This window comes from Pezoporus flaviventris, unplaced genomic scaffold (assembly GCF_033815535.1).
Source record: "Pezoporus flaviventris isolate CSIRO_AGI_PZ_B2104156 unplaced genomic scaffold, CSIRO_AGI_Pfla_v1 ptg000100l, whole genome shotgun sequence".
Classification (NCBI taxonomy): domain Eukaryota; kingdom Metazoa; phylum Chordata; class Aves; order Psittaciformes; family Psittacidae; genus Pezoporus; species Pezoporus flaviventris.
In genome coordinates, this window is record NW_026892648.1 from 3,153,330 (window position 1) to 3,178,933 (window position 25,604).

At 50.3% G+C, this 25,604-nt stretch overlaps 1 protein-coding gene across 6 annotated transcripts in view; it reads left to right on the forward strand.

Moving 5' to 3' along the window:
* Positions 1-25,604, forward strand: part of CNTFR (ciliary neurotrophic factor receptor) — a 205,758-nt gene that overhangs the window by 109,548 nt on the left and 70,606 nt on the right. For all 6 annotated transcript variants that reach the window (XM_061477151.1, XM_061477152.1, XM_061477149.1 and 3 more), the window contains one exon: positions 9,183-9,264. In XM_061477151.1, the coding sequence (XP_061333135.1) occupies positions 9,183-9,264 (82 nt within the window). The remainder of the gene's footprint in view (positions 1-9,182; positions 9,265-25,604) is intronic.

The window sequence follows — 25,604 nt, forward strand, 5'->3', positions numbered from 1 at the left end:
TGGAGGCATGCATGGTGCTCATGCAAACCCATGATCACAAGGCCATGAGGCATAACCCACCACAGCAATCTCCCCTGCAAAATCTGCTGGTCAGCTGGGGAGGGCTCAGAGGACCCCCAGCACCCTATGGGGTGGTGAATGTGAGGGGAGGGCTGGGGTAGGTTCAGTGTGTCCAGAGCTGAGGTCCTTGGACCATGCTAATGCTCTCCCTATACCATTTGCTGTCCCCTGTGGTCCATTGTGCTGGGAGAGAAATCCACATTCCGAGCGACGGAGGAAGGTCCCAAGAACGTTGGACGGGTTGCAGAGCAGGGAGCCCAGCATCTCCTGTGGGACTTGGATGGGGAATTACAGCAAGCAGAGACCAGTGGGAAGCACATGGTTTCCAGCATCCTGATCCCCTGCCTGCCTCTGACAGTACCTACTGCTCAGCCTCTGGCCCCTGCTCACCCCATCCTCCTGCCAGCTATTACAGCAGGCATGGGGGAGAGATGAAGCAAAGCAAAGCAAATCATCCCGAGGCATCTCATGGGAGGCAGCATCAGAATCACTGGAGTGGCTTCCTCCCTGCCAAGCGCTTAAAGGAAAAAAGCCCAAACAAATAAACAAGCCAAAATTAAAATGCCCAACAAGCTCTACAACTGAATGCTCCCTCCCTTACACTCCCAGATGCTAAGCTGGTGTCTTATTCCCTCCCTGGACAAGAGGGGCTGCCAAGGTCTTTTCCAATGCTCCTTACTCTAATCCTGCTCATGTCCCTGAGCCTCTGCAACACAGAGTTTAGGCTCTCATCCTCCTTCAGCTCTGTCTCAATGTGCTGGCAGAAAGCAAAGCTACCCTGCTTTCTGAGCATCAACGATGTGGCCTCAGTCCTTGTCTGTGTTCATTGATTTGAGATTGAGCTGCAACTCTCCCCGGCCTGGGGACATCACCACTGAGAGGTTTTTGGGACCATCTTGGACCATCTGGTCCCGTCCATGCTGGAGGAAAGGGGGGGCTGCAGGATGCCAGCAGTTAGATTGTAATGCTCCTTTGCTTCTGCAGCAGTGTGCTGCCCTTCACCTCTTCAGTGTGGCTGCTCTGGGGTAACCCCAACGTCAACGAGCTCAGACCCAGTGTCCACACTGGTGTCCAGCTCCTTATGTTGTCATTATAGAAAACAGACCTCCAGAGGGACAAGTCTAGGCTACCAAGAGTTGCAGTCTTCATATTTCATGCCAATCACCTTTGTCCCTGTGTCCCCAGGTGTCACTAAGGAGGATGTTAAAGCTCCTATGTCCACACCACCACCAAAATCCCCACTAGCAGCAATCAGGTTCCTGAGGCTTGGAAAGGCTTGGAAAGGCTTTGAAAGACTGGTCTGCCCTATGTCATCATGCCTGCTGTGTCATGGGCATCCAGCTGATGAAGGAAGTCCGGGAAACAAGCTCTGTCCATCCTCCCTTTCCTCTTTGTTTTGCTGAGGATGGTGTGCGACTATAGCACAGACCAGATTTTAATGCTTGGATGCTTTTCTCTGCCCTGGAGGTTTGCATCTGAATAGTTATTGGGGATTTCATATAGCAGCATGGCCATAGGCTCTTCTCAAGGTAAAAAGCAGTTGTGAGCAAAATCTTAAGAGGTTTGAAGGGCAGTGCAACCCAGCAGACAAAAATGATGTTCTGAGCATTTGCCTGAAAACCACAAACTGAGCCTGGCATGAGGCAGCAGGACCTTCCTAAAATGCTTGAGGCTGTTTGCTTGGTGTATGGGAGTTTTGGTTTGCTTTTCTGTTTTGTTTTCAGTTTTGCTCCCCATCGTTAATATTCTGGTTTTGTGAGTGGAGACTGGGAATTGAAGTGTCAAAATTGAGCGTTGACACCAAGATGTCCTTCCCGCAGTGATCATAGAAGTGGAGTGAGCAGGATCTGCCTCCACATGTGCCAATCTTGGCTGGTTTCTCTGTCTTCCAGGGAGGAACACTGGGAAAAGGCTGGACCATGAGCATCTCCTGTCTCCTTCCCTTCTCTGTCTGATCTCCTCTGTCTCTCCGTGGCATGGTGCCATCATCTCCATGTCACTGAGGAAGCATCAATGAAAAAAATCAGCCCATGATCCCACTTGAATGAAGGTTTCAGGAAAAAAAAAACATTATCTTTAGCACTTTTTTAATGAAAGCAAACACCAATTGATTCATGCAATCTCTGTCTGCAGGGAGCCAGGAAATGATGAGAGCAGGGGAAAGTTAAGTAAAAAGAGGAGGAAAATGACATTTCCCATTGTTGGTCCAAGATTTTCTCCATCTCGGCGGCTGTCTGGATGTGAATACGGGGTGTGGAGGAGTGGGGCTTGAACATGGCGGTTTGCCTGAGCTTCCTGCCTAGGTGTCACTGGTGTCCCTGAGGAACAGGCTTGGGGTGATGTTTCTCAGCTGTGAGAATCCAGGTCCCCTCCTGCCCTGCTGTGCTTCCTCCCAGTACCAGTTTTGAAGACATGCGGTGCTTATTAGTATGCTGTGCTTTGCGTTGGCTTTTATCACCACTGGAGCAGATGGCTGGGCTTGGACCACTGCCCTCCGCTTGCACAAAAGCTGGTTAATGTGATGCTCATTGCAAGGACAGGTACAGACTGTGGGAAACATTCCCCTTCAAGGCTCCGAGTGGGAAGAAGGCATAGGCAGCAGCAGGCAGCTGCCTGTACAGCAGCATTGCCCCACAATGGCCATGGTATCAAGGGGTATTTGCAGGCAGGGTCATCGGGGAGGTTCCCAGCAGTCTACCTGTGCAATATTGTCTTGGTATTGCTCATGTAGGTAGGATGTGTCTGGCAGGGAGCCCCACCACAAGAACATGAGCCCAGGGAAGAACATTTTGATCACAGCTGTTGTGTCTGCCCCATCCGTGGCAGTGTTCAAGGCCAGGTTGGATGGGGCTTGGGGCAACCTGCTCTAGTGGAAGGTGTCCCTGCCCATGGCAGGGGTTGGAACTGGATGAGCTTTAAGGTCTCTTCCAACCCAAACCAGTCTGTGATTGTGTGAACAGTTGCCCTGCCTGTCTTCAGGCACAGAGGAGATCATATCACCTCTGCACGTGGCCCTTGTCCTACCAGGGACAAAGTGTGGGATGCAGTGCCTCGAGACAGTAGGGTTCCTTAGTCAGTTTGGAGGAGCTGCAAGGGATGGTTTGAAAGGACAGGAACCCGCCTTGCTCCTGAAGCGTATATCCAACAGCCCCTGCAGCTGAGGGTAAGGACCTTTATCCTGGGGAGTCTCAGGGCGCCGCCAGCCTTCCCACAGCTCCCTGCCGCAGTGGGAGCATGTCACTGTAATCCACATGAGCAAGAAACTACCTGTCTTGGCAGCCAGCTTGGCAGTCAGGCTGGCTCCCAGACAGCTTGAGCTGTTTTATGGAGCACAAGTCTGATGAGGAATGGCTGAGGGAACGGGGAGGGGGGAGTAGTCTGGAGAAGAAAAGGCTCAGGGGGTACCTTATTGCTCTCTAAAACTACCTGACAGGTTGTAGTGAGGTGGAGTTGGTCTCTTCTCCCAAGTAACAACCGGCAGGACAAGAGGAAAAAGCCTTAAGCTGCGCCAGGGGAGGTTTAGACTGGAGATGAGGAACAATTCCTTCCTCAAAGGGTGCTCAGGCATTGGAACAGGTTGCCCAGGGCAGTGGTGGAGTCACCATCCCAGGAAGTGTTCCAAAACTGTGTAGACAAGGCCCTCAGTGACATGGTTTAGCATGGACTTGGCAGTGCTGGAGTAGAGGTTGGAATTGATGATCTGAAAGGTCTTTTCCAACCTTGTTGATTCTATGATTCTGTGTGTTGCTAGTTTCTCCCCAGACCATCCCTGCTACCTCTGGAGCCCCTGGGTTCTGCAGTACCCCCTGAAAAGCAGATCTGGTTTTAGCTGTGCTGATGCTCCCTCCAGGAGGATCTCTTTCTTCATCCCTGTGGGCACGGGGGGCAGTGTTGGTCATTCATCATATATGTTGGAGACAAGAGCCCTGCAAGCCTATGGCTACCTTCAGAGGCACATCTTCAACCAAAGCAGTTGAGAAATTTTTTGAGGGCCTTCCTTCCACCTTCTGTCCATCTCTCCTACATCGTGCTCATCCAGCCAGCACTCCCCAGGCTGGCAGAGGCACAGTGATGGAAGGGCTCTGTGTTGGGGCACTCCCTCCTCCAGGGCATCCTCTCAGCATCTCCACTTTGTTAGTAGATGGGGAGGAAACAGAGGGAGGAAAGTCGCAGTTTGTGAGAGCCATAAGAGAGTTCATTTCACCTGGCCCTGGTCATCTCCGTGGTGCTCGTGATCCAGGGGCTCAGTGCTAATCACCCTGCTGACAGTGGGGGTTAAATTAGATTTAAGAAGGCTTTTCAAACAGCAGGGGCTCTGACTCTGCAGGTAAGGCTTTCTGATAGTATGTATTAAGGAGATGACAAAGCCTCTCTTTTCTCTCCTCTTAAGCAGCAAAGCAGAGTTTAGTGCTGACAGGATATTACAGTGCCAGGAGTTTTTAGGACCACTTTTTTCCCCTCTCTTTGCTTTTCTGCCAGGGGTGTTCTGAAGGGAGGAGGTGGCACCCGGTGCTTTTGGGCACCCAAGTCCTGCTTCCAGGGCTGCTCCCCTGCCCACATTGCTGTCCACAAGTGATGCAATCCCTGCAGGAACCAGGGCTGGAGGGTGTCCTGCCCACTGCAGTGCTTCACTGCTCATTCCAACAGCACACACTGCCCTCCAGTAAGGATTTGGAGGCATCCTGGGGGCTGGAGGAAGCTGTGGCATGATCTCTGCAAGCAAAGGTCTGGGCTGAGCATTTGAGGGAGCTTTAGTAAGGGTATTTCTGCAGGGCTGGGGCTCAGGAAGTGTCTGCCAAGACTGTTTCCCAGCTCAGATGCACTGTGGTAGCTACAGTCAGTGTTTGCACTGCAGGCGTAGCATCACACCTTGGGGACAGGCAGATTGTCTCCTCTGCTGTAGGGAAGGTGTGCTACGGTCACGATCTGTGGTACAGGTGTACCGTACTACCTACAGTCAGCATCTGCAATACAGGTGTACCGTAAGGTCAACAATAGGTATGTGCAGTGCAGGTGTAGGGTAATGTCTGCAGTCAGTCTGTGGGGGGACAAGTGTACCATGTCATCTATAGTTGACGTCTGCAGTACAGGCATACCAGAGCATTTTCAGTCAGTATCTGCAGTACAGGCGTACCATGGCAGCTACAGCTGGTGTCTGCAGTAGAGTTTGTACGATAGTGTCTACAGTGAGTGCAGTACAGGTGCTGCAAAACTCTTGTGGAACTCAAGGTTGCAAGTGGTTGTGGGAAGAAAATGACTTAATGGGGTCTTTTTCTATGCCAGGTCACGGCTTTAGAGCCAGGTGCTTTCACAGCACCTGGTGGGGAATTGCCTGACAAGAAGACTTTTGTGAGGGGAACACTGGGTTTTGAAACTAACTTGTTTTTTATGGAAGCCACCCACTTCCAGTATGAGGTCTTATTTATTACCATTGCTAGGAGGGGGCTGTTGCAGAAGGGAGTTGCGGGGGAAGGCTGGGGTATAGCCCTTGTCTCTCACCAGCCAGGAACAGCCCTTCCTTGGATCTGCCTTCTCCAGCTGCCAGTTGGTACCCCATTGCCAGTGAGCATTCCCAAGGCTTTGAGGATCCTTCTAAGAGAGAGCTGGAAAGGACTTATCCCTCTGTCCTCAGAAAAGGACACTGGGACTGTCCAGCAGATGATAGCTTTTTGCCTGGATACATGATACTCTTTATTCTTTCCGACCTCACCCCATCACACCACAGTAGTTAATGTCACATCACCGTGCCCCTCCAGCCCTGCTTGCAGGGGCAGCTTCTGGGCTTGCCTTGTAGGTCCAAGCACAGCTCTCTTCCAAGTAGCCTGATTTGGCTCAGGGAAAGCACAACTGAAGACACATTTGGCTTAGACCAAGAGCTGCTGGAGGGTACCATGTTCATGTCTACATTGATTTGTTTTCTAATAGGGAAAGTTCAGGTTAGCTATAAGGAAGTTCTTTACTGTGAGGGTGGTGAGGCACAGGAATGGGTTGCCCAAAGAAGTGGTAAATGCTCCATCCCTGGCAGTGTTCAAGGCCAGGTTGGACAGAACCTTGGGCAGCATGGTCTAGGTTGAGGTGACCCTGCCCATGGCAGGGGGTTGGAACTAGGTCCTTTCCAACCCAAACCATTCTACGATTCTATGGTTCTAACTGACCATGACTGGTATCCTCATTACCCTTGGTGCAGAGGAAGGCAGGGAAGGATCAACTAGTTGTTCTCTCCTAAAACAAGAACCTGGGCTCCAAAGCTGCTGGACCACCACATCTCCTGTGCCCCTTCACCTCCTTCCACTCCTGCCCAGGTTCCTCTTTCCTTTCCACCACCAAGAAATTATTCACTACATGGGCAAACGCAGATACTCTCCAACCTCCTTTTCCACAGAAGATTGAGTTTCCCACTGCTGGGATTGCTGTGTAATAACTGTGGTTCCCGACCGTCACCTCTCAACTGGTCCCAGCCGCAGTGGGAGCACAGCCCAGGGGAGCCACACGCCTGGTGAGCTGCTGCTTGCTGGCTTGTTGCACTCACGTGCCAGGGTGCTGGCTTTTGCTAGAGAAACCGTTAAATGAGCAAACACAGCAAATGGAAATTTGCATTAGAAGCATCTGCACAAATTGAGAAGGTTTTGGTTTGTGCTTGGGAAAAAAAAAAAATCAACGTGGCTTTAGGCAAAACAGCCAAACAAAGCAAATACTGCACGGGAAACTGCAAATCAAGTGAGAAAAGGTTGGTTTTCTAGCTGGATTTTTGGCGTGAAAACAGATCCATCCCCTGCCTGGTGGCCAGTCTCATTTCTGAGAAGAAATGAGGTTTTGCAGTGTGAAAGCAGATGAGCGGTGAGGTCTCTGTGCCAGCACTGAGAGCCTCTGCCTGTGTCCTGGCCATGACACTGAGTCCTTAGGGACCAAAGAGCATCACTGTCAGACTGCTGGTATTTTGGGACATGAACTATCCTTTGCCACATAACTGTGGTGCCCAACTCTGTGCTGGTCCAGCCTTGGGTGAGGCTGCCAAGCACAGGGCAGGAGCAGCAGTAATTACTTTGACAACCTATAAGAGGAGGAGCAGGAGGGGAAGGCGGGTGGCTTTGCTTCCTGGCAGGACAGAGATGCAGAGAAGGGTGGCTGGTGATATTTGCACTCGTGTGAGCCAAACCAAAGGCTATGGTGAGCAGAGCTCATGCTTTTCAGAGTGCAAGCTGACAGCCAGGGGCCTGAGTGGCTCCTGTCCTGCCTCCCATCACTGCCACTGTCCCCAGAGGTGGGATGGCTGCACTACCTGGGGCTACCTTGGCTGTGGTGCAGTGGCAGGACTTCCATCCCTGGTGCAGTTCCATGCCTGCTTCAATTCCTGGTGCCATACACCAGCTTCCAGGGCTTTAGGTAGGGAATATTCAGTGGGAAGTGAACTTGCGATTGGTATGGAGAGTCAGCTTCTGTTTTGCAGGAGGCTCCCAAGCTGACTGCGGACCCCCACGCCAGCACTGTCCAGGGATGTGGCATTGCATCCTGGCCATCCTCGTCTCTCCAAGCTGCCACTTGTGATGGCAGCTGGTGTAGAGGCAGGGTGGTAGCAGGGACATGCTGGGAACACACGGAGGAGGCAGATCGGAGAGCAGACACAGGAGGAAAAAAGAGGAGCGGGAGAGAAGAGGCAGAGTGAATGATAACTGTGTTGTAATTAGCACTTAGCGCTCCGCGCCCAGAGCTTTCAAAGGAAGGTCACCTTCATTATCTCTGTTTTACAGGCAGGGAAACTGAGGCACGGGGGAGGCTGCGAGTGTGATTAGATCAAGGTGACCTGGGAGGCCTGGGGCTGGGCTGGGAGCGGAGGCTGGGGCTGGTGTGTCTGTGCTGTGCAGCTGCAGTGCATTGGGAATGGCTCTTGCTGCTGGCTCCCAGGCCCGAACCCACACTGCAAATGCAGCAGTGAGGCAGTGGGTCCCTTCTCTGCCCTTCTCCTCATCTTCAGACCCACCATCTTCCCCAGCATCCCTGCCTCTGAGAGGCATTCAAGCCAGGCTGGTCCACCATCTGCACCCCAAAACCTGCTCATGATATCCCTCTTATCTGCTGCTGCCCTCCTGCAAACCTAAGGCCATCTGGGCTCCTGCAACAGCTGTGTTGGGTAATGGAATATGTTTTGTTGCCCAGTACAGCTCCCCCTTTATTTAGGTTTAAATGGATGCCATCTGGCTAACGAGCCCATACTCATGTTCTAGATTAAAATGCAATCCTCCACACATTACTGATACAGTGCTGGAGATTAGAGAGGTTTAAAACAGTTTTGAAGGTGTAATTTGCTTTTCATGCATGGTGCTATTTACCTCCTGGTGGGTGGGCCAGCATCACCACTGCCATCGCCAGCAGCTCTGGTCTTTTCTACCAGCCCTGTCTGAAGGGCCAGGGAGGGAGCCTGGCAGGGCTGCACAGGGCATCCCTGAGGTTGTTGCTGCCATTTGTCCATTCCAGGAGGCTTGGTGCAGAGAGAATGTTCCCTGTTTGTCCCCACTGGTCACTGTGAAGACACCAAGGACGGTGACACTGTCCCTGGCATGCCCATAAAGGCTGCTGCTGTTGTGTAGTGCTGGCAAACAGCACAGTGCTTAGTGCTGGAAGGGGCCACACTGGAGCAGCAGCAGCTTCCCCTGCTGTGATTTGCACCTCACACATCCAAGTCGCTGTTGTGAAGCGCCCGGTTATGCTCCCATCTCTTCCAAAACCCTCTGCAACCCACTTACAGACAATGTCTGCTCCTAGGGTGAAGCTGCAGCTGCCAAGGAGACCCCAGCACCAGGGTATGAGTTTATTAAGTGAAATACTGAAAATGAGATGAGGAAAAATACAGCACTTGCACAGGCTGTATTGTCACCTCCAGGCACCTGATGGACCCGGCAGCTCCCAGAAAAGAGCCACAGGCGACTGAATGATGAAGCCTGTGTCAACAAAGTGCCTCTTTTTTGCAGCGAGTTCCCCTGTGGCTGAGATGAAGTCTCGCTTCATGGCCATCTCCTTGCAGTCCCATCACACCTTTCATCTGGAGGGACAGGCTCTTGGCACAGTACATGCGAGGTCTCATGAGGGCAAACCCTGACTGCTCCTGTCTGTGTTTGCTTCCACAGATGGCTAACCCTGTCCCGTCAGCCTTCTGCGTGGTGCTCGCCGTGGTGGTGGTGGTGTATGCCCAGAGGCACAGCCAGCAGGGTGAGTCTCTTCACACCGCTAGAACCTTTGGGGTCCCAAAAATGGGAGTACCACTCCATCACCCTCTCTGCTGGAGAAAGCTGGATGTACTTTCCAGGCTTGCCTGGCGTTACATTTCTGGATCACTTTTCTCCTCTATCGCATATCGGATATCACATATGTATTATGCCTCTGTCACTTTCCTCCTCTCTGTGACATATGCATCCCTTCCCCATCCTCCTGCTGTGAGGTTTGGGTATCCTGCATCCCCAGAGCATCCCTCACCCCTGTGTATCCCAGGATGTTCCTACAGCCAGGGCATCACTCCCCATCCCTTCACCCTCTACCTTTTCCACATGCTGCCCTGTAGAACCCACCCATGAAGGGATGAATGGGTGGGAAGAGCAGCAGCCTGACAACCCCAAGCCCTGAGCCCTGACACCCTACCCCTCGACTGTGATGAATGCCTCATTCTGCTATCACCCCCTTGGGATGACTTTGTCCCCATAGCCATCACACATCTGCACCCACCACTAGCTCGCCTCTCTCCAGGTTGGCACAGGATTAAGAGTTTAACTTGGTGATGGCTTTAGAGTGACTACATTTTAGAGATACTTGTGGCATCGGGAGCTGGAGGACCCTGCATGACCCTGGGTGTAGGCAGGAGCAGGAGGGGATGGTTGGGTCCTACTGTGCGGTCACCTATGGAAGCCTTGCAAACAATGGGACAAAATGGGGGACTTCCAAAATTCCCTGGCTTTCCCTTCAGTCAGCCTGTCTGTAGTTGCTTTCAGTGGATTATAGAGGGGAATTTTGCTAATTCAGTCCAGTAAGGACATCTGTGCACCCGTGGGCTCTGAGACTGAGGAACCCAGTCAGAGCACCCCGTTTAGATGCCCTAAATCCAGGTGGGTGGATTTATATTGCTGGAAGCTGCCAGCTTGGACACCAAAGAGCAAGGATTTGGCAGCATATCCCCATCACATGGGACAGCACTCTCTGGACACAGGGGGATCTTCTGGGTGGTGTTTCAGGACTGCTCCCAGCATCTTCCACAGCACTTCCTCAAAGTACCTGGGTGCTGAGCTATGTGTTGCTTGTGATGCTTCCTGCAGAGAAGCAGTGCTGCTTCGTCCTGCTGCACTTGCAAGGCTGCCTGGGAAGCCTTGAAGGACTCAGTGTCGAGGCTTCCAGAGCATCCTTTGGATGCATCATGCTGCTTCCCTCCATGCTGTGGGGATGGTATCCCAGACAATTTGCACAGCAAGATGCACAAAGCAGGCGTGCCAGGTACTTCAAGGTTATGCACACTTGAAATGTGTTGTCTAGACAGAGAAACAAATGCTGCTCCCCACCAGTGTTGGCCAGGGACATGCCTTTTGCTGCTGGCAGCAACGTGATGGTGCAGAGAGCCCCTGGCCAGGCAGGCTGAAATGTGCTCCATGATCCAGCAGGATTCAGAGACTTGGCAGCATAGCCTGCCTGTCCCTATGACCCTCCTCTTTCACCTGGCTGCATGCAGGGGGGAGATGCCTGGGGCACCAGCTTAAAACTGGTGCTGCTGAGGCCTGTGCACATCAACAAGTGCCTGAATGGGATGCAGAAAGGGGCAGGGCTCTCCCCATCTTCAGGAGACAGAGGAGCTGCTCTGCCCTGAGGGACGTGAAAATGTGAGATGGGGGAAAACTGGGTATGAGAGCTGGAGGAAAGCTAATAGGGTGCTTCCAGGACTGTCTTTAATCTGCTCTCCAGAGGCACTGTGTGTCACCTCTCTGCAACACCAAGGTGATGCTCTGGGCAGCAGGTCTCCTGCCCACCCCGTCATGCCTGCTGCATCGAGGATGCATACATGCAGGTGAAGCTGCAGAGTATCTACCCCACACTGGAGACCCGAGGGGTGTTCTCCATCCCCCCAGCCCAGAGCTCATGCCCTGCCCCACTGCAGCCTTCCCTCGCCAGCAAACTTTAGGGATCATCCCTTGCTAGGTGGGCTCTCAGGCGGGGAAAGGGCAGCAGGAATGGGGTGGGCGAACGGATTAATCCTACTGGTGGCAGGGACTGGGCGGAGCGGGGGGAAGGTGCTGGTATGGAGTCCATTTATCATGCACTTGAGGCACGCTCGACTTTAATAGCTCATGAAGCACTTTAAGAGATGCATTAGCACTGAATACTTGAGTGAGGAGGATGTGACAAGCTGTTAAGTGAGCATGAGCACTGCACATCGAGCTCTGCCACCAGCTCCTGGCTCTCACATGCACCCTGGTGATTACTGGAGCATCCTGCAAAGTGCCACATGAATTAATAACCTCAGCAGCTTGGGGCTCCATGGAGGCGAGGTTGCTCATGGGCTAACCCCTCTGCTGCTTGTCTTTAGTCCTTCTGCTTGTAGCTGGCAGAGCAAAAGGAGCATTTGTCTGGGATGCAGGAGTCCAAAATGCTCCTCAGTGTTTGGGAGGTGGGATGGAGAGGCTCAGGGGTCAGTAGATTTGGGTACCAGTATATTTGGGTACCTTCTCTTCTGGTTGCAGAGCTTCCTTTTGCTTCACATCTGTGGCAGGTTGCTAAAGCTGCACCAAAAGGAGGTGCTCATGAGGGGCTCTCTCATGGTATGGCTCTCGATGCACCCAGACTGTGGGCCATGTGGATAGGGCAAAATGCTTGGCTGCAGACAGGGGATGCCACTCCCAGCACAAACTTCCCTGATCTTTCAGGTTGTGTATTTACACCCACAAAAGCTGAAGCCGACAGACAGGGATTGGTCCTGGCCCACCCCTACCATAATAGCTTTGGTTGTGGTGTTTTGGGGCAATCAGGTTGATTGTGGAAGCTGCTGCAACTGCCAGTGCTGCTGCCACCAGGCATTTCGCATGGTGTGCTTGCAGCTAATCCTATTACTGCTAAACCCATCACCCTGTGCTGCTCAGCCCCGCACACTGGGTGCCTCTGTCAGGCTCTAGTGGCGTGCTTGGCGTGGGTGGGATTGCTGCCGGACTCACTGAGCAAGGGATCCAGGGGTGTACCCCTGGATGTACGTGCACGGGTGAGCACATTTTAGTGTTTCACTGAATCGGCTTCAGATGGGACTGCCAGATGAGGGGCAGCCTGCCTACACAGACAGCATTGCCCTGGGTAGTCATGGGCTGTCACCATCACTCACCTCCCAGTTGGCACAGAGGGATGGATAGGAGCTGCAAGAAGAAATGGGAGGGGACAGTGGAGGCAGAACTGGCTGAATAACACACATGAGAGCCCAGTGCCCTCCCCATTATCTTCTGTAACTCAGTTTGCCCTCCTGTGTTTCCCTCTCCAGGCAGTGGCTGCTGACAATTTATTTCAGCAATGGGGAAAGCTCAGCAGAGCACTGAAGTGATGCTGCTTCCACCTTTGGTTGCCCAGGGACTCCATTGTGTGAAAGCAGCCTGGCAGGGCAGAGACCCTCTCCCTAGCAGGGCTTGGGCATCCTCAAAGGAAAGGGAGAGGCCACAGCATGAGCCCTGGGGCTTTGCCAAAGCTTCTGCATGGGAAGTGTGTACATGGTGGAGCTGTCAGCTGTGTGTCAGACCATAAAACATACATGCATGGGTGATTTCAGCCCTTTCTATTGATTGTTGTAACTGCCCGAGGCTGGACTTAGCTGTTGCTAGTAGACCCAAGGGCAACAGCAGTCCTGGAGTGAGGGAGCTCTGCTTCCCCAGGTTCCTGCCATGACCAAAGCATCTTCTCCATCCATCAGCTCTGCCAAAGTTATGTCCACATCTGCCCCAGATTTAGATTTCTCTGCTTTTAAAAGAGGAGTAACTCTGCTTTATTGATCCTCACCTTGCTGAATTAACTCATGTTTAAACAATAATTATGTTTTCACTCAACATAGGAGACAAAGAGATAAACGTCTCTGGAAATGAATGCGTTTCAGATGCCTTATGCCGGGGTTAATTTATTGATGGGCACAGAAGCTGCTATCTCCTCTTTCTCACCAGCAACAAGCAATTAGCCCGCATCATTCCTCAGCCGAGGAAAAGAAAGAGAGATTTTGTTTCATTACTTCCCCTTCTCTCTTGCTCTCTTAAACCCTACCACTAATCTTTTGCAATCGGTTCTGCTGCAAAGCCTCCCGGGAGCTCCAGTTTGCATGTGCCTTGTTAGAAATTCAGCCTGCATTTCAGCTAAGAGAAAGCCTGGGTCGGTAAAAACAGCCTTCAAAATGCACAGCAAAGCCAGGAAAATCGGCTTTTCGAAGAGAAACCAACTGTAGATATGTCTGTGTCTCCCCTCCCCACTTTGTCCAGCCTTCTCCATGTAGCATTTGCTGGCTAATGGGGATGCAACCAGCTCTTTTGGGACTTTGCTTCCTCCTACATCAATCAGCTCTTGTAATCCTTATAGCATCTGTTTGGCATGGTTACACCAGTTGTTTTGGGTCTGGGGTGTGGCCTGGATTTTCTGTGTAGGAGATGGTTTGTAGATTTACACAGGAACATGTGGCTTGTTTGTAGATAACTGAGTAGGTTTTGGTTGTTTTTCAAATGCTGTTCAGTTAAGGTGCCTTGATTCAAGTGGTGTGATGGGCTACCTGGGTCTCAAGGTTTGGTTTTGTGCCCATGGGTGCACAGGGGAGATGTTCATCCAATCTAAGACAGTAGTGTTTCCAAATATACATAGAGAAGGTCTCCTGTCTCCTCTCTTCTCCCTTCCCTTCCCTTCCCTTCCCTTCCCTTCCCTTCCCTTCCCTTCCCTTCCCTTCCCTTCCCTTCCCTTCCCTTCCCTTCCCTTCCCTCCTCTTCTCCTCTCCTCCTTCTCTTCTCCACTTCTCTTTCTCTCTCACCTCATTGCACTATCAGAGTGCCCTTCAATCATGCATTAAGTGACATGGCTAACATCTGTCATGTTTTGTTTTGTTTTTCCACCCATTCCCCTGGGCAAGACCCATGTGTAACGGAGTGTTCTGGAATTTTTGTAATTGCTGCATCACAGGCACTTGCTGGGGAAGGCAAGGTCGAAGGGGTCGCCCTGTGTGTGTGCTGAGGGGCCACCTGGGAGGCTGAAGGTAGGGTTAGGACTAGGATTAGGGCTCCTGCAGAGCCTTGTTCCACCCTCAGGCTGGAGCCAGTGCAGGAGAAAGCTCTGACTTGTCATTCCATAGCACCTTCCCACTTCCCATGATACCTATATGGGTCTCAGGCCAAGTTTTGCTCTCATCACAGCATGCTGGCACATCATCTCCGGTTGGTCCTGCCAAAGCCTTATCAGCGTTGTCCTCCCCAGGACAGCCTTCTGAGAGTCTGACCTGCATTCCTCCACTGGAGATGAATGGACTTGTGTTTGGCTGCATAAAACATGTGTTCTTGCCGAGGGAAGGCTGGTATATTAACTGCTCCAGAGCTCTGCGTATGATGGACTGATCCTTTCCCTTGTATACATCAGCCTTTGTGTCATTAGAGAACTTTGCCAGCAACAGTTTTATGTTGCCTTCAGGATAATCAATAAGACGAGTGACTAGCAATTGGCCAAGAACAGGTCCCTGTGGGCCACACTGGGAACACCCTCCTGCGATGATGATTCCCCATTAACAATTAATTCCCCATTAACAATTAATTCCCCATTAGCAATTACATTTTTTAATCCTTCCTGTTATAATTCTGGATGCTCTCATTATCCAGCTGGCTGAAATACCAGCCTTGCTCCGAACTGCAGCCCAGTTCAACATGTGAGGAGGTTTGGGAGCATTTCCAGGACTTCCCTCTTGTTAGGGAGCAAGATTTGGGGTAGCCTTTACCTGCCCCATCAGCCCTCACTCTCTGCAAGCTTTCTCAAAGCCAAAATGTTCTTCCAGTTTGCTTCATGAAGAGCTTGGAGAGCCTGAACTGAGACATAAACGCACGTGTCTTGGCATTGGAAGGATGCTATATGGTTTTGCTCAGTGCAGTCAGAGTCTGGGGACTTAGCTCAGCTTGTCCTCAGGCTGAATGAGCTCAGTGCATGGTGGTGTTCACATAATCTGATGAAGGAGACAGTTGTAAGGGGAAAACCTCACTCCAAGGGCATGTCATGAGTAGAAGCTCCTACCTTGGATCTGTGAGATGGTGAAGACACAAGCACCAGGGCAATGGGGGAAGGCATTCCCGAAGGTGTGGGCACCCCAGGATGGCAGGACCCCGGATGGAGCAGCACCACCTGCACCTCTGGGCCCCCCCAAACAGTCATCCCACTTCTGTAGGCAATGCAGGCACCCAGCGGGTGAGTCAACCTGACTCACTGGGGACACATTACCCCTCGCATGAAGGCTCCAGCATCAGTGGCTTATGTACAGTGATTAGGATTTGAGATTCTCTGCTAGATGGAGCCTGCTTAAATCATTCTGAAGGCTGCACTTCAAGGGCAGGCATCTGCTCTTTTTCTCCTTTGTCTTGTAAATTGCTGCTCAGAGCTAAGCTAGACAAAGCTCTTGGCTGTCCACTGGAGACCAGCACTATCCCATTGGGACTGCTGCATCTGCTGAGTGCCAATCTGCTGGTCCATCCTATGCTGGCCAGGGGTACAACCTGGCTGTAGTTCCAAGTTGCCCTCTGATGCCTTTGCAAGGAAGATCCTCCTTCCTTGCAAAGGCACCTCCATCCCTGCACATTCATTACAGGTGTGGTTTCTCCATTGCCTCCCCATCTTCCCTGCCAGCCCACATCTGTAACCCATTAAACTCTGCTGCATGCTGTTAGGGCAATTAAGAGCCCAGCAAGGTCTGTTGTCTCCCTTGCTGCTCTGATCTTTTATTACTTCGTCCCTGTTCTACATGATGAAGATGAGTCTGATAAGAAGAACGCCGGACACAAACAAGAACTTCCACACACACCCCCCAGTTTTCCTTCCTGTCCCTCTGCCTCTCCCAGAGAACCTGGCTTTTTCCTCCCACCCCCACCAGCACAAGATGTATCTCCCGAAAGGTTTCTTGTCTGCAAAGTAAAAGAAAACAGCAAAAATAGCCCCAGGTCCTGGAACAACTCTTTCTATTACTGGACATCCCTCTGAGCTCAAGTAGATTTCCTGCCCAGACACAGAGTGAATTATGGCCAAGCTCTCAGAGGCTGACCTTGTGGTCAGCCAGAGCACAGGCTTGCTAATAAATGTGGTCAGCCCCTACCGCAAGCAGCCTATTTTTAGTGCTTGTATTTCCTTGCTCACTGCCTCGTCACTGCGCAGGTCCCAGAGCAGAGCATCCCCCTGGGATCCGACCTGCGGTGTAGGATAGACCCAAAGGGAACACGGCCCAGGCTCCCTCATCCCACCAGGGAAATGTGAAGGGCTGATTTCCATGTGGTGTCTGTTATTTTGCACCACAAAGTTGCTGTTGCATGGAGCTGGATATGCTGTCGGAGCATGGTTCTTGACTGTCAGACAGCGAGAGGAGAGCTCATCCTCTAGACCAGGGTCTGTGTGTGGAAAATAGACACAAGTCACCGTGAGATTAATGTCCCATGTGCCAAGTGCATGAGGAGAAATGCTCTAAGAGTGCAGGCAGGGGAAAAAGGAGAAGGACAGGTAAGAAAAACAGAGGGGCTGGTACTCAGGGCTTTGAAGACCTGCCCTTTGCAAGTTACTGAAGTTTGGAGACATGCAAAGGATATTGCAAAGAAGCTGCCTGCTTTTGAATACAAGTGAGTGTGGGGTCACTTTCATTGAATTTACCCCTTTCTGGGAATAGAAGAAGTTATTGAAATGGAGCTGATGGAGATGAGGTTCTGGAGTAAAGTGAGGATCTGTCCCCAGGCCTGCATGAGACATCTGAGAGAGGTTGGAAGGAAATCTAGTTGACAATGTCTGTGATGCTAACAGATCACAGATATAAATAAGAGCCCTTGCATCAGTTGCAAGTCCTGTGTAGTGAAGCAGATCACAAACCTGTAAAAAAAAAAAAAAAAAAAAAAAAAGAAAATAAAAGAAAGAAAACAGAACTAAAGAATAAGAGCATGGATCTGGCAAGGTTTGTATGAGCTCTGACCCTATAAAACTGGTGAAAATAGTTCACATCTGTGGAGAGAAGAAATTGCAGGGAGCATCACAGCCTGCCAGGATTCATTTGTTCTGGCGGTGGCAAGGAAAACCATGTCTCAGTAGTCTCTTAGACTTCATTAAATATATCAACAAGCAGCGAAGGAGGAGGGCTGGGGTTTGTAGTCTACCTAGACACCCAGAGGAGCTTTGGATGAAGAGACCAGGATGAAGCCCTGGGAGTTACTGATGACATGGGCAAAGCTGCATGGGGAAGAGGCAGGACCAGAGGGGACAGCATGGTACGCAGAGCAGCATTTAGCTCATGGAGCATCTACACAAGCCAGCTGGGTCCTTGCCAACAAATCTTTGCTGAAACCCACTGCTGGACAAGCCCTGGTCGCTGGGAAGAGGCTGGGAGGAAGAGTTTGAATAAAGGTAATTTCCTTGGGATGGCATCATCCCGCTGCTTGGAGCAGGAGCATTGCTTTCTCTGCTGACACTCGGTTGTAAATCAAGGCACCACCATAGCACCTGAGCCTACACATACTGATGGAGGACAAAATCCCATTTGAACATGCAGGGAGTAGCCGTAGGCTTTGCTCTTTGCCTGAGCTCTGTCTGCTGAAGAAGGGCTGTGTCCTGTCCCAGTTAGGAGCTCCTGTAGGTGGAAGAAGCAGTCTTCATCCACGGATTATTCCTGTTGGGTTTTATGCCTGTTTTTACATTCTCAAAGGCTTCCAGCATTGGAAGATCTCATAAACCAGTGACAGTGGGAGCAGAAATCTTCAGTGCTTCAGGGGTTTGGCTTCAATTAGCCTCTGAAAGCTTGGAACAGTCTCACCTTGGAAGTCACATATAACTATCCCAGGGAGCCAGTCATCTCACATCTCCAAAGCAGCCTGGTCCTTGACAGCCTGTTCAGAGACATGTGTCCAACTGAACTTGTATTGAAGGTGCCACTCATCGTTTATCCCCTTTGAAGGGTTTCCAGTGTCTGAAGTCCTGGATCATAGACCACCCTGGGACTGCAAAGCCCATCTCCAATCAGAGTGAAAGAGAAAAGAGCTATAGCTCTGGGGGCAGCTTTGCAAAGGGTGCTACAAATCGTCCCTGGAGTGTGTCAGAAGAGATGTGTGTGGCAGACCCCAGGACTAAAAGCGTAGGCAGGGCTGGGGCTGAGACATTCAGGTCCTGCACACCCATCAGTAGTCTTGGGCATGGAGTGAGTCAGTTGCTGCTGTCTTCAGGCCTCCTGTGACCTGTCTGTGAGCAAACAAAGCCATGGGCAATGGGAACACAGACACAGCAAGACACTGAGTGCAAACATTATTGTCTGCTTCCTCAGGAGGGGGTTTTGCTAGGGTGGGAACTGAGCAAAGGAACCATGAAGCATGCTCAAGAGAGGCAATGCTCTGGGATGCAACGTACACAAACTTTCATTATCAAAGTCTTTGGAGGGGGTTAGTTTCTCTGGGCAGACATTGTGCTCCTGTGCGAAGGGAAACACCTGATACCAAATTCCTAGGTGGGAGATGCTGGAATGTAAAAAAATAAACAGAAGAACAACTTGGAAGATATGCAATCTGTCCAGAGGATGAAAAGACGATCTTTCAGGATAAGCAATCCTGGGCAGCGCTAAATGGGGCAGATCCATGCAGAGAAGCCAATATAATTGTGCCATATTAAAAGGAAAAGGAAAAGGAGGATTGAGGTGGGTCTGCAGCAGGCTCATTATGGAGGGGAAAAGCCATGCATGTCACCTTGTAATGAGTGCTCCAGGAAGGCAAATCAGGTGGAGGAGTGAAGTGAAACCACAACACAGTGGATGGAAGCAGGAGGGGTTATAGTGGTATTAGTCCAGAGTACGGGCCATTGATCTCTTGAGGTAAGATTTGCTGAGAAAGATTGTTATTTAGGCTTAGCTGCCACCAGGCACTAATTGCTGCTGAGGAGTCTGGAGCCTCATTGCCTTTCCTTCTTTTGCTTAGAGCCATACTGGGGAGGCTGGTGTTAAAGGGACTTTGTATATGTGATTCAGTGTGCAGATGAAACAGCCTTCATCTCCACTCAGAAGACAACGGGAAGGGGCTAAAAACTTTTGCTTGTATGTATCTGTGTGCCGGCTGAGTCCCTGGCAAAACACATCCACCTCCCAATGAAGGATTCTCTATGGATTCAGAAGCCTCTCCTATGGATGGGGAGCCTCACTCCAGGGTGCATATGGCTGGTAGAGCCATGCACTGCCCTTCATCCTAGGTTCAACACACCTGACCTTCCTAGCTGTTTTAGCTTGTACAGCCCGAAGCATTTCCCACAGGGTAGGTCTGTGTTAGCAGAGATGAGCCATCTGCCAGTAGCCAGGCTCTTCTCAGTTACCTGTTCTGGAGTGCTGCAAAACAGCCAGAGGTCTGCAGAGACAATGCTGGAGAATATTGACCTGCAAGGCTAAGAGCCTGGAGGACTTCTGCCAGCCAAGAACTATGTACTTTGTAGGCAGAAGACTGCTGGCACCATCGCGTTGAGGAGCTGACTGCGATGCACAAACTAAAGCAGAGCTGCAGCACGTAGCGTGCCTTGCTTGATCCTTGCTGAATTTGCTATGGTGTAATGAAGTGTGCTTGTGTATGCACGTGTTTCTGAAGTCCAGGTACTGGGCTTGCTGCTGGATAACACAGCTCTGCTGGCAGAGAGCAGGTGGGGAATGGATGTTTTCCTATGGAGAGAGGTCCTCTGTACCTTGCCCTGTGCTGCTCACATGGCTCCACAGGTGCTGCCTCCAGGATCCACAATGAAATAAAGACAAGAAGTCACTGAGCATCCCTCACAGAGGTAACAAAGCTATAGAGTGAGATCAGTATCCCATCCTATTGTGAGCAGCAGTAAGGCAGGCTCACAACAGCAGTGGCTGGTGCAGACCTCCATTGTACAGACCATATGCACAGCAGTCCTCTGCTGCAGGCTTGTCCTAGTAGCCCCGCATCCATCCAAAAGTGGATCTTCTCCAACCAGGCAGGCAAATTCTGCTCACCATCCTCATTGTTTGTGAGCAAACCTGCTCCCAGGGGGACAGTAAACTGAGCCTGGAGTGCTCCCGGGGGGAGTCTCCAGCCTTAGCAGTGAACTTGAGCCTTTGTAGGATGAGTCACAGAGAACCTCTGACTCCAGCCAAGCCACAAGCCCTGGCAGGTCAGACTCTGCTGTGTTTGCAGCTTGCTGCACTGCAGTGTGGTTGCTCCAGCTGACAGCATGCTGTGCAAGTGAGGAACTGAGGCACGCCAGAGTAAGGGCGCATTAAATACAGAAGTTAATTCCTGTTTACTCCTCTCCCTGTGATTTCCCATGGGAAGCCTCCATGTTTGGCCATAACTTTGCTAACACTGTTAATGATCATAGGCTCCCTTGCTAGTTTGCTGCAGCACCATTCCCACTGGTGCTCCACCTGGAAGTCCATTCACTTTACTGGGACTCTCTTCTACCTCGTTTGGCCTTGAGAAACCTCCCCAGGTTTCCCCAGTTGCACCCAGCCTTTTCCTTGCCCTCTCCCAGCATCACAGGGCACAGCCCTTTGGGTGCTAAGAGAAAGGGTATTACTCCTCCTTGGTCCTGGCAATAGTTCTGCCAACTTAACAGTTCCCATTGACAGAGAGCCTTAAGGGATGCCTGCAAGCTGCTTACTGCCCTTCCCATCATGTCAATTGTGGATTTGCAGCAGCAGCAGCACACTGGGTCTGTCTCTGCACAGGTGACTCCTCCAGCTCTCAGCCCTGGTATGGATGTTTCCACTTCCCACTAGCAGTTTGCACAGAGAGTTTCTGTTGTTTTCAGCCAAAATTGCTGGAGACTGATTCTTGCTTTTATGGAGAGTGAGCCCTGAATATTCAAGAAACTTGGTGTGAGCACGGTTGGCAGGTTCTGGCCCTTAATTACTTAGCATTGATCATACTTCACTTCTAACAGTGGAGGAGGGAGCTGCAGCTCAGGGAAGCAGTGAAGTGTTGCAGTATAATAACTGCTGCCTTTTTTACGCTGCCAGTCGGTGCTTCTCAAAAGTTACATAGCTGATGCCTTGGCAGCATGGGAGACAGAAAGAAAAATCGTGGGGGATTAGTAATGACATGGGACTTTGTAAGCTGTCATTTTAGAAGACACATTTTTAAATACATTTATGCAGGGTTGGGTTTCCCTTTTTTTCCCTTCTTTTTTTCTGGCTCTTGGCATTGTCTTAGCTTGACTTAGTCATAGTCAAGGTGCTGCTCACCTCTCCCGCATGGCAGCAGGGTCAGCACAGGACCCATTGGCTTGCCAGGAGATTCAGCTGTCAAAGCATGCGACCTCCATGCACTTCCTTTGCTCTCAGCTCCCAAGTGCAGCAGCGAACTTGCAACCCCTGAGCCACCAGAAAGAGGTGTTTAGGAAGCTGGATGTGCCTTGTCTCCCAGGGTATTTGGAGGAGGTTGGGAGTTGGATAAATGGACAATGGTGGTATCTACACTCTCTGAGCAAGATGCCCAGCGGTGAGCATTTCTCTGTGCTGGAGAATGTTCCCTCCCTCTGTAGGAGTCTCACTCCATAATCTCAGCAAGTCTTTCCCACTGAGCTCTCTAAGTCCATGGGGTTTTGTATCCATGATGCATTTATTTCTCCATATTTTTGCAATTTTGTTCCTGGCAGCTCCAGAGAGATGGCCCCAGTCATCCTTCTATTGATCTATGAGTAGGATTATGGGCTATAAACCCTGAAGGAAAATTTCAGGATTAGGGAGGCAGATTTAATCTTGTTACATGCTTCATCCTGCCCTAAATCACAGCTCCAGAGTGAAGAATGCATAGCGAGAGCCACCAAGAACATTTTTTAACGTGTTGTATGACGTTTCAAACGTGTCTTCCAGCCTGGTGAATATTGAACCCTCCTGCAGATTCGGAGTGTCTTTAATTCATGCTGTGGCCTGGGTCAGCAGCTCCCAAGCTTGCCATTGCACAGCCCATTGCCAGGAGTCCCAGGGCTGTGGTGGGCTTTCTCTCCGCACAACACGCTTGCTTGGCTGCCTTTTACAGCGTGCTGGAAAAAGCAGTGCCAGGGCTGGAAGATGGGTGGGATAGAGGCAGAGACTCAAGCCTGATAGCACGAGGGATTAGTGGATATGGGCTGTTAGGTGATTTAATTGTGTTTTCCTTCCTCTAGTGAGTTTAGGCCATTTTTCTCAACTTGGTTAGCCCTGAGGAGTTCTTTAGCATAACCAGTATTTATGGAAGGCTTTTTGCTCTGCTGCTTCAGGGGGAGTCATCAGTGTAAGCCTCAGCAGCAGTCTCATAGCCCCACAAGCCACCACTGCATCATCTGAATGCTGGCATCCCAAGGGGCATACAGGGATACAAGGTGAATAAAAAGATACCAGCTCAAATGAATTCTGTCCTCTCAGATTCTGGGTTTTAGCAAGGGTCAAGAGAGCCCAACTAAACCCTGGTGTTGACGTACCTGGTTCCAAAGGATAACAGGGGAGGAGGAAAATCAGAGCCTGTCATCTCTGATGCAAACAACTTGCGCACCGTTGGACAAGTCATTTAATCTGCTTTGGGGACTTCAGCTCCATCTGTAAAATGCAGAGAATGATGCTCTGCTCATTTCTCTCATCTGTTCGAGTTGTCAGGTTGCTAAGGCAAGAGCTGCAGCTTGCTGAGTGCTGGCTCAGAGCAGTGGGTGATGGGGTATCCGTCCTCAGGGTGCTGCAGGCAGTGCAGCAATTGAGTGCTGGGCAAGTGCCACCTCTCTCCTGTGTCAGGACCCTGTGCCTCCCATCAGGGGCATCCCCATTGAGAAGCAAAATGCTTGCTGCCAATCTGTCCTGAGCAGACCTGATAGGGAAAACCCTTGGGGGAGCCAATTTCCATTGGAAAACGATGTCATCAGTGTCTGAATGTTTTGCAAAATCATGTTTCTCTTCTGGGGAGTAAAAAAAAAAAAAAAAAAAAGAAGTTTGATGAGGGGCTGTAATTTGTCTTTTTGGCATTTTCAGAAGCGGACAGGTTTTTCACTTTGAATTGACACTCTCTTCCCCCTAAAAGAAAAAAAAAAAAAAAAAGGTTGCAAAGCCTTTTGTACAACACAGTTGAGCAGTTGTGAAAAAAAAAGTAACCTGAAAAACATGAAATTCTTTGATTCCCTTATGAAGGAAAGAACGTGATGGTTTTCTTCTTCTTTAATGAAGAATATGGAGAGTTTGGACTTTTGCCCTAATGGAGCCAGAGCAATGTTATGAACTTCAGGGCATCCTGAGTTTACCCTGGCTGTGCCAGAGCCACAGGAGCTGCGAGCACCAGAGCCCAGAGATGCTGGGGCACCTCCTCTTACCCATCCCCATGCAGGCTCTCGCTGTCACTGTCTCCTATGGGCTGGCAGTGCTCTCCCTGGGTGGGCTGCAGAGAATCCCCTTTTTGCTGTGCTTGAGCTTGTTTTCTATTCATGGCGTCACGCTGGAGGTAGGGGAAGAGCCACTTGCTGCCTGTAGCTGCTTTTCATGCATATGTGCATAGATTTGCACTGATTTTCTCTCCTTATGGACGTTCTCATATTCCCACTCCCGTAGGCAGTGTGTGCGGTTGCTTGCAGGCTCCTGCCTGTGGGCAATTCCCTCCTCCCCCTTACTACCCTTCACTCCCTCGTCCCTTTTCCTCTTCCTCCCTCCTCTCACAGCCGATTCATTTCAGAGATGTTTTTTAGCTGCTGAAGCCAAGATTTTTCTCTCTCCCATCACTCTTAGTCTGAAAGTGGGAGGGGGAAGAAAATTTTGAGTTTGGGTTGCAGTTTTTTTTCAGTAATAAATAATTTCAACATGCTAAAGAAGCAGGGGAGTGAAGCTGGAGTTAGGCTACATTGAAATACTCCTTTTCTTCTTGGAGCCTTTGTCCCCCCTCCAGAAAGCTTCCTCTAGTGTTTAATTTTAAAGCAAGTAACTATTATGTTTTCCTTTCTTACTTTCCAGAAGAGATCCACGTTTTCTTTTGGCTTGCCTGAGCGTTTCCACACACACCAGAACTTTTTCCTTTGGCTTTTCATTCCTCTTTGCTTTCTTTTTGCCGGGGTTAAAAGCCCCAAGTCAGCAAGGTACTTAAACACATGCTGAAAGTTAAGGGCTTGCCTAAGTGCTCTGCTGACTTGGAGCCAAAGATATTTTCTCAAGTCCTTTAAACGCTTCAGAACCTGAATTCAAAATGTTTTACAGAAATTCCAGAATTCAAGTATCTCTTGTGCTAATAATAGTTGTAAATCAATAGTGCCTTCAGATAGCTGGAGTTCTAGACACGGTGAGCTTCTGTATTATCTTCACTTTAAAATACGCTTCCCTAAGATCATCTTTTGCTGCAAACCCAAGGGCTCTCCAGAGAGATGGGCACATTTATTTGTATTTCTGTCAATGAACATAGCTAGCCTTTTAGCTGTTGTTTTACAATAAGACACTTGAAGCTTTTAAGTGTTGAAATTCAGGAAATAATGAGCAGATCATACTGAATGAATGTCTGCTCCTGAACTAACATTTGTTCATCATCCCCAACACTGGGAAGAAGTAAAAACCATCAACTTGAGAGCTCCCTGGAACAGCAGCATCAGTAATTGGTTTAGGAGATGCTGTCAAAGGCACATTGAGCTCCTGTTTCACAGAGCCCGAAAGCAGAGCTGCTCTCTGGTTTGGGGGCTTTAGTGAGAGTGGCAGCAATAAAAGGTATATGGAGAGGGAATGACAGCAGGTAGATGAGCAGGAAAGGCTCTGTGAAGAAGGAGGTGTTTCCAGAAGCAGAGAGACAGCCAGCATCAAATAGAAAGTACAGCACGGTTGTTTCAGGCTCCACAGGATGAACACAGGGACCTCTGTCACCAGCCAGCCAGTGAGGGTTGCCTGGAGATGCTCAACTGCCTAAAGAAGAGCATCTTCTTCAGAGGTTTTGGAAATGGTGCTGGACACTGGTTCTTGGAGCATCTGTGAGAGAGAAGGACCAAGCAGGAGCTGGCTTAGTTCATTAATCTTTAAGGAGTTTCACGAACCCTTTTCCATAAACACTCTGTGCTGCTGGGAAGGGGAAACCCAGCCAAAAGGTCCCAGCTTGCCATCCTCATCTTAAGGGTCTCTTTTCAGATGTGGCATGATCTCATGTAAGCTTCTGCATTGTGCTTTTCAGGGATACATGCACATCTGTACAAGAAGGCATGCAAAACCTCTATCTGTATGCCCCACAGCATGGTGTGCTTTCAGTCTCCTTCCCTTTCACAGACGTACGTCTTGCTGCATGGATCATCCAAGCATTGCACAGATGACTTTGTCCCACCTGCCCAAAGTCGTATGCAAAAGCTTGTGCCCCCTTCAACAGCTCCCTGACTGTAGAAAA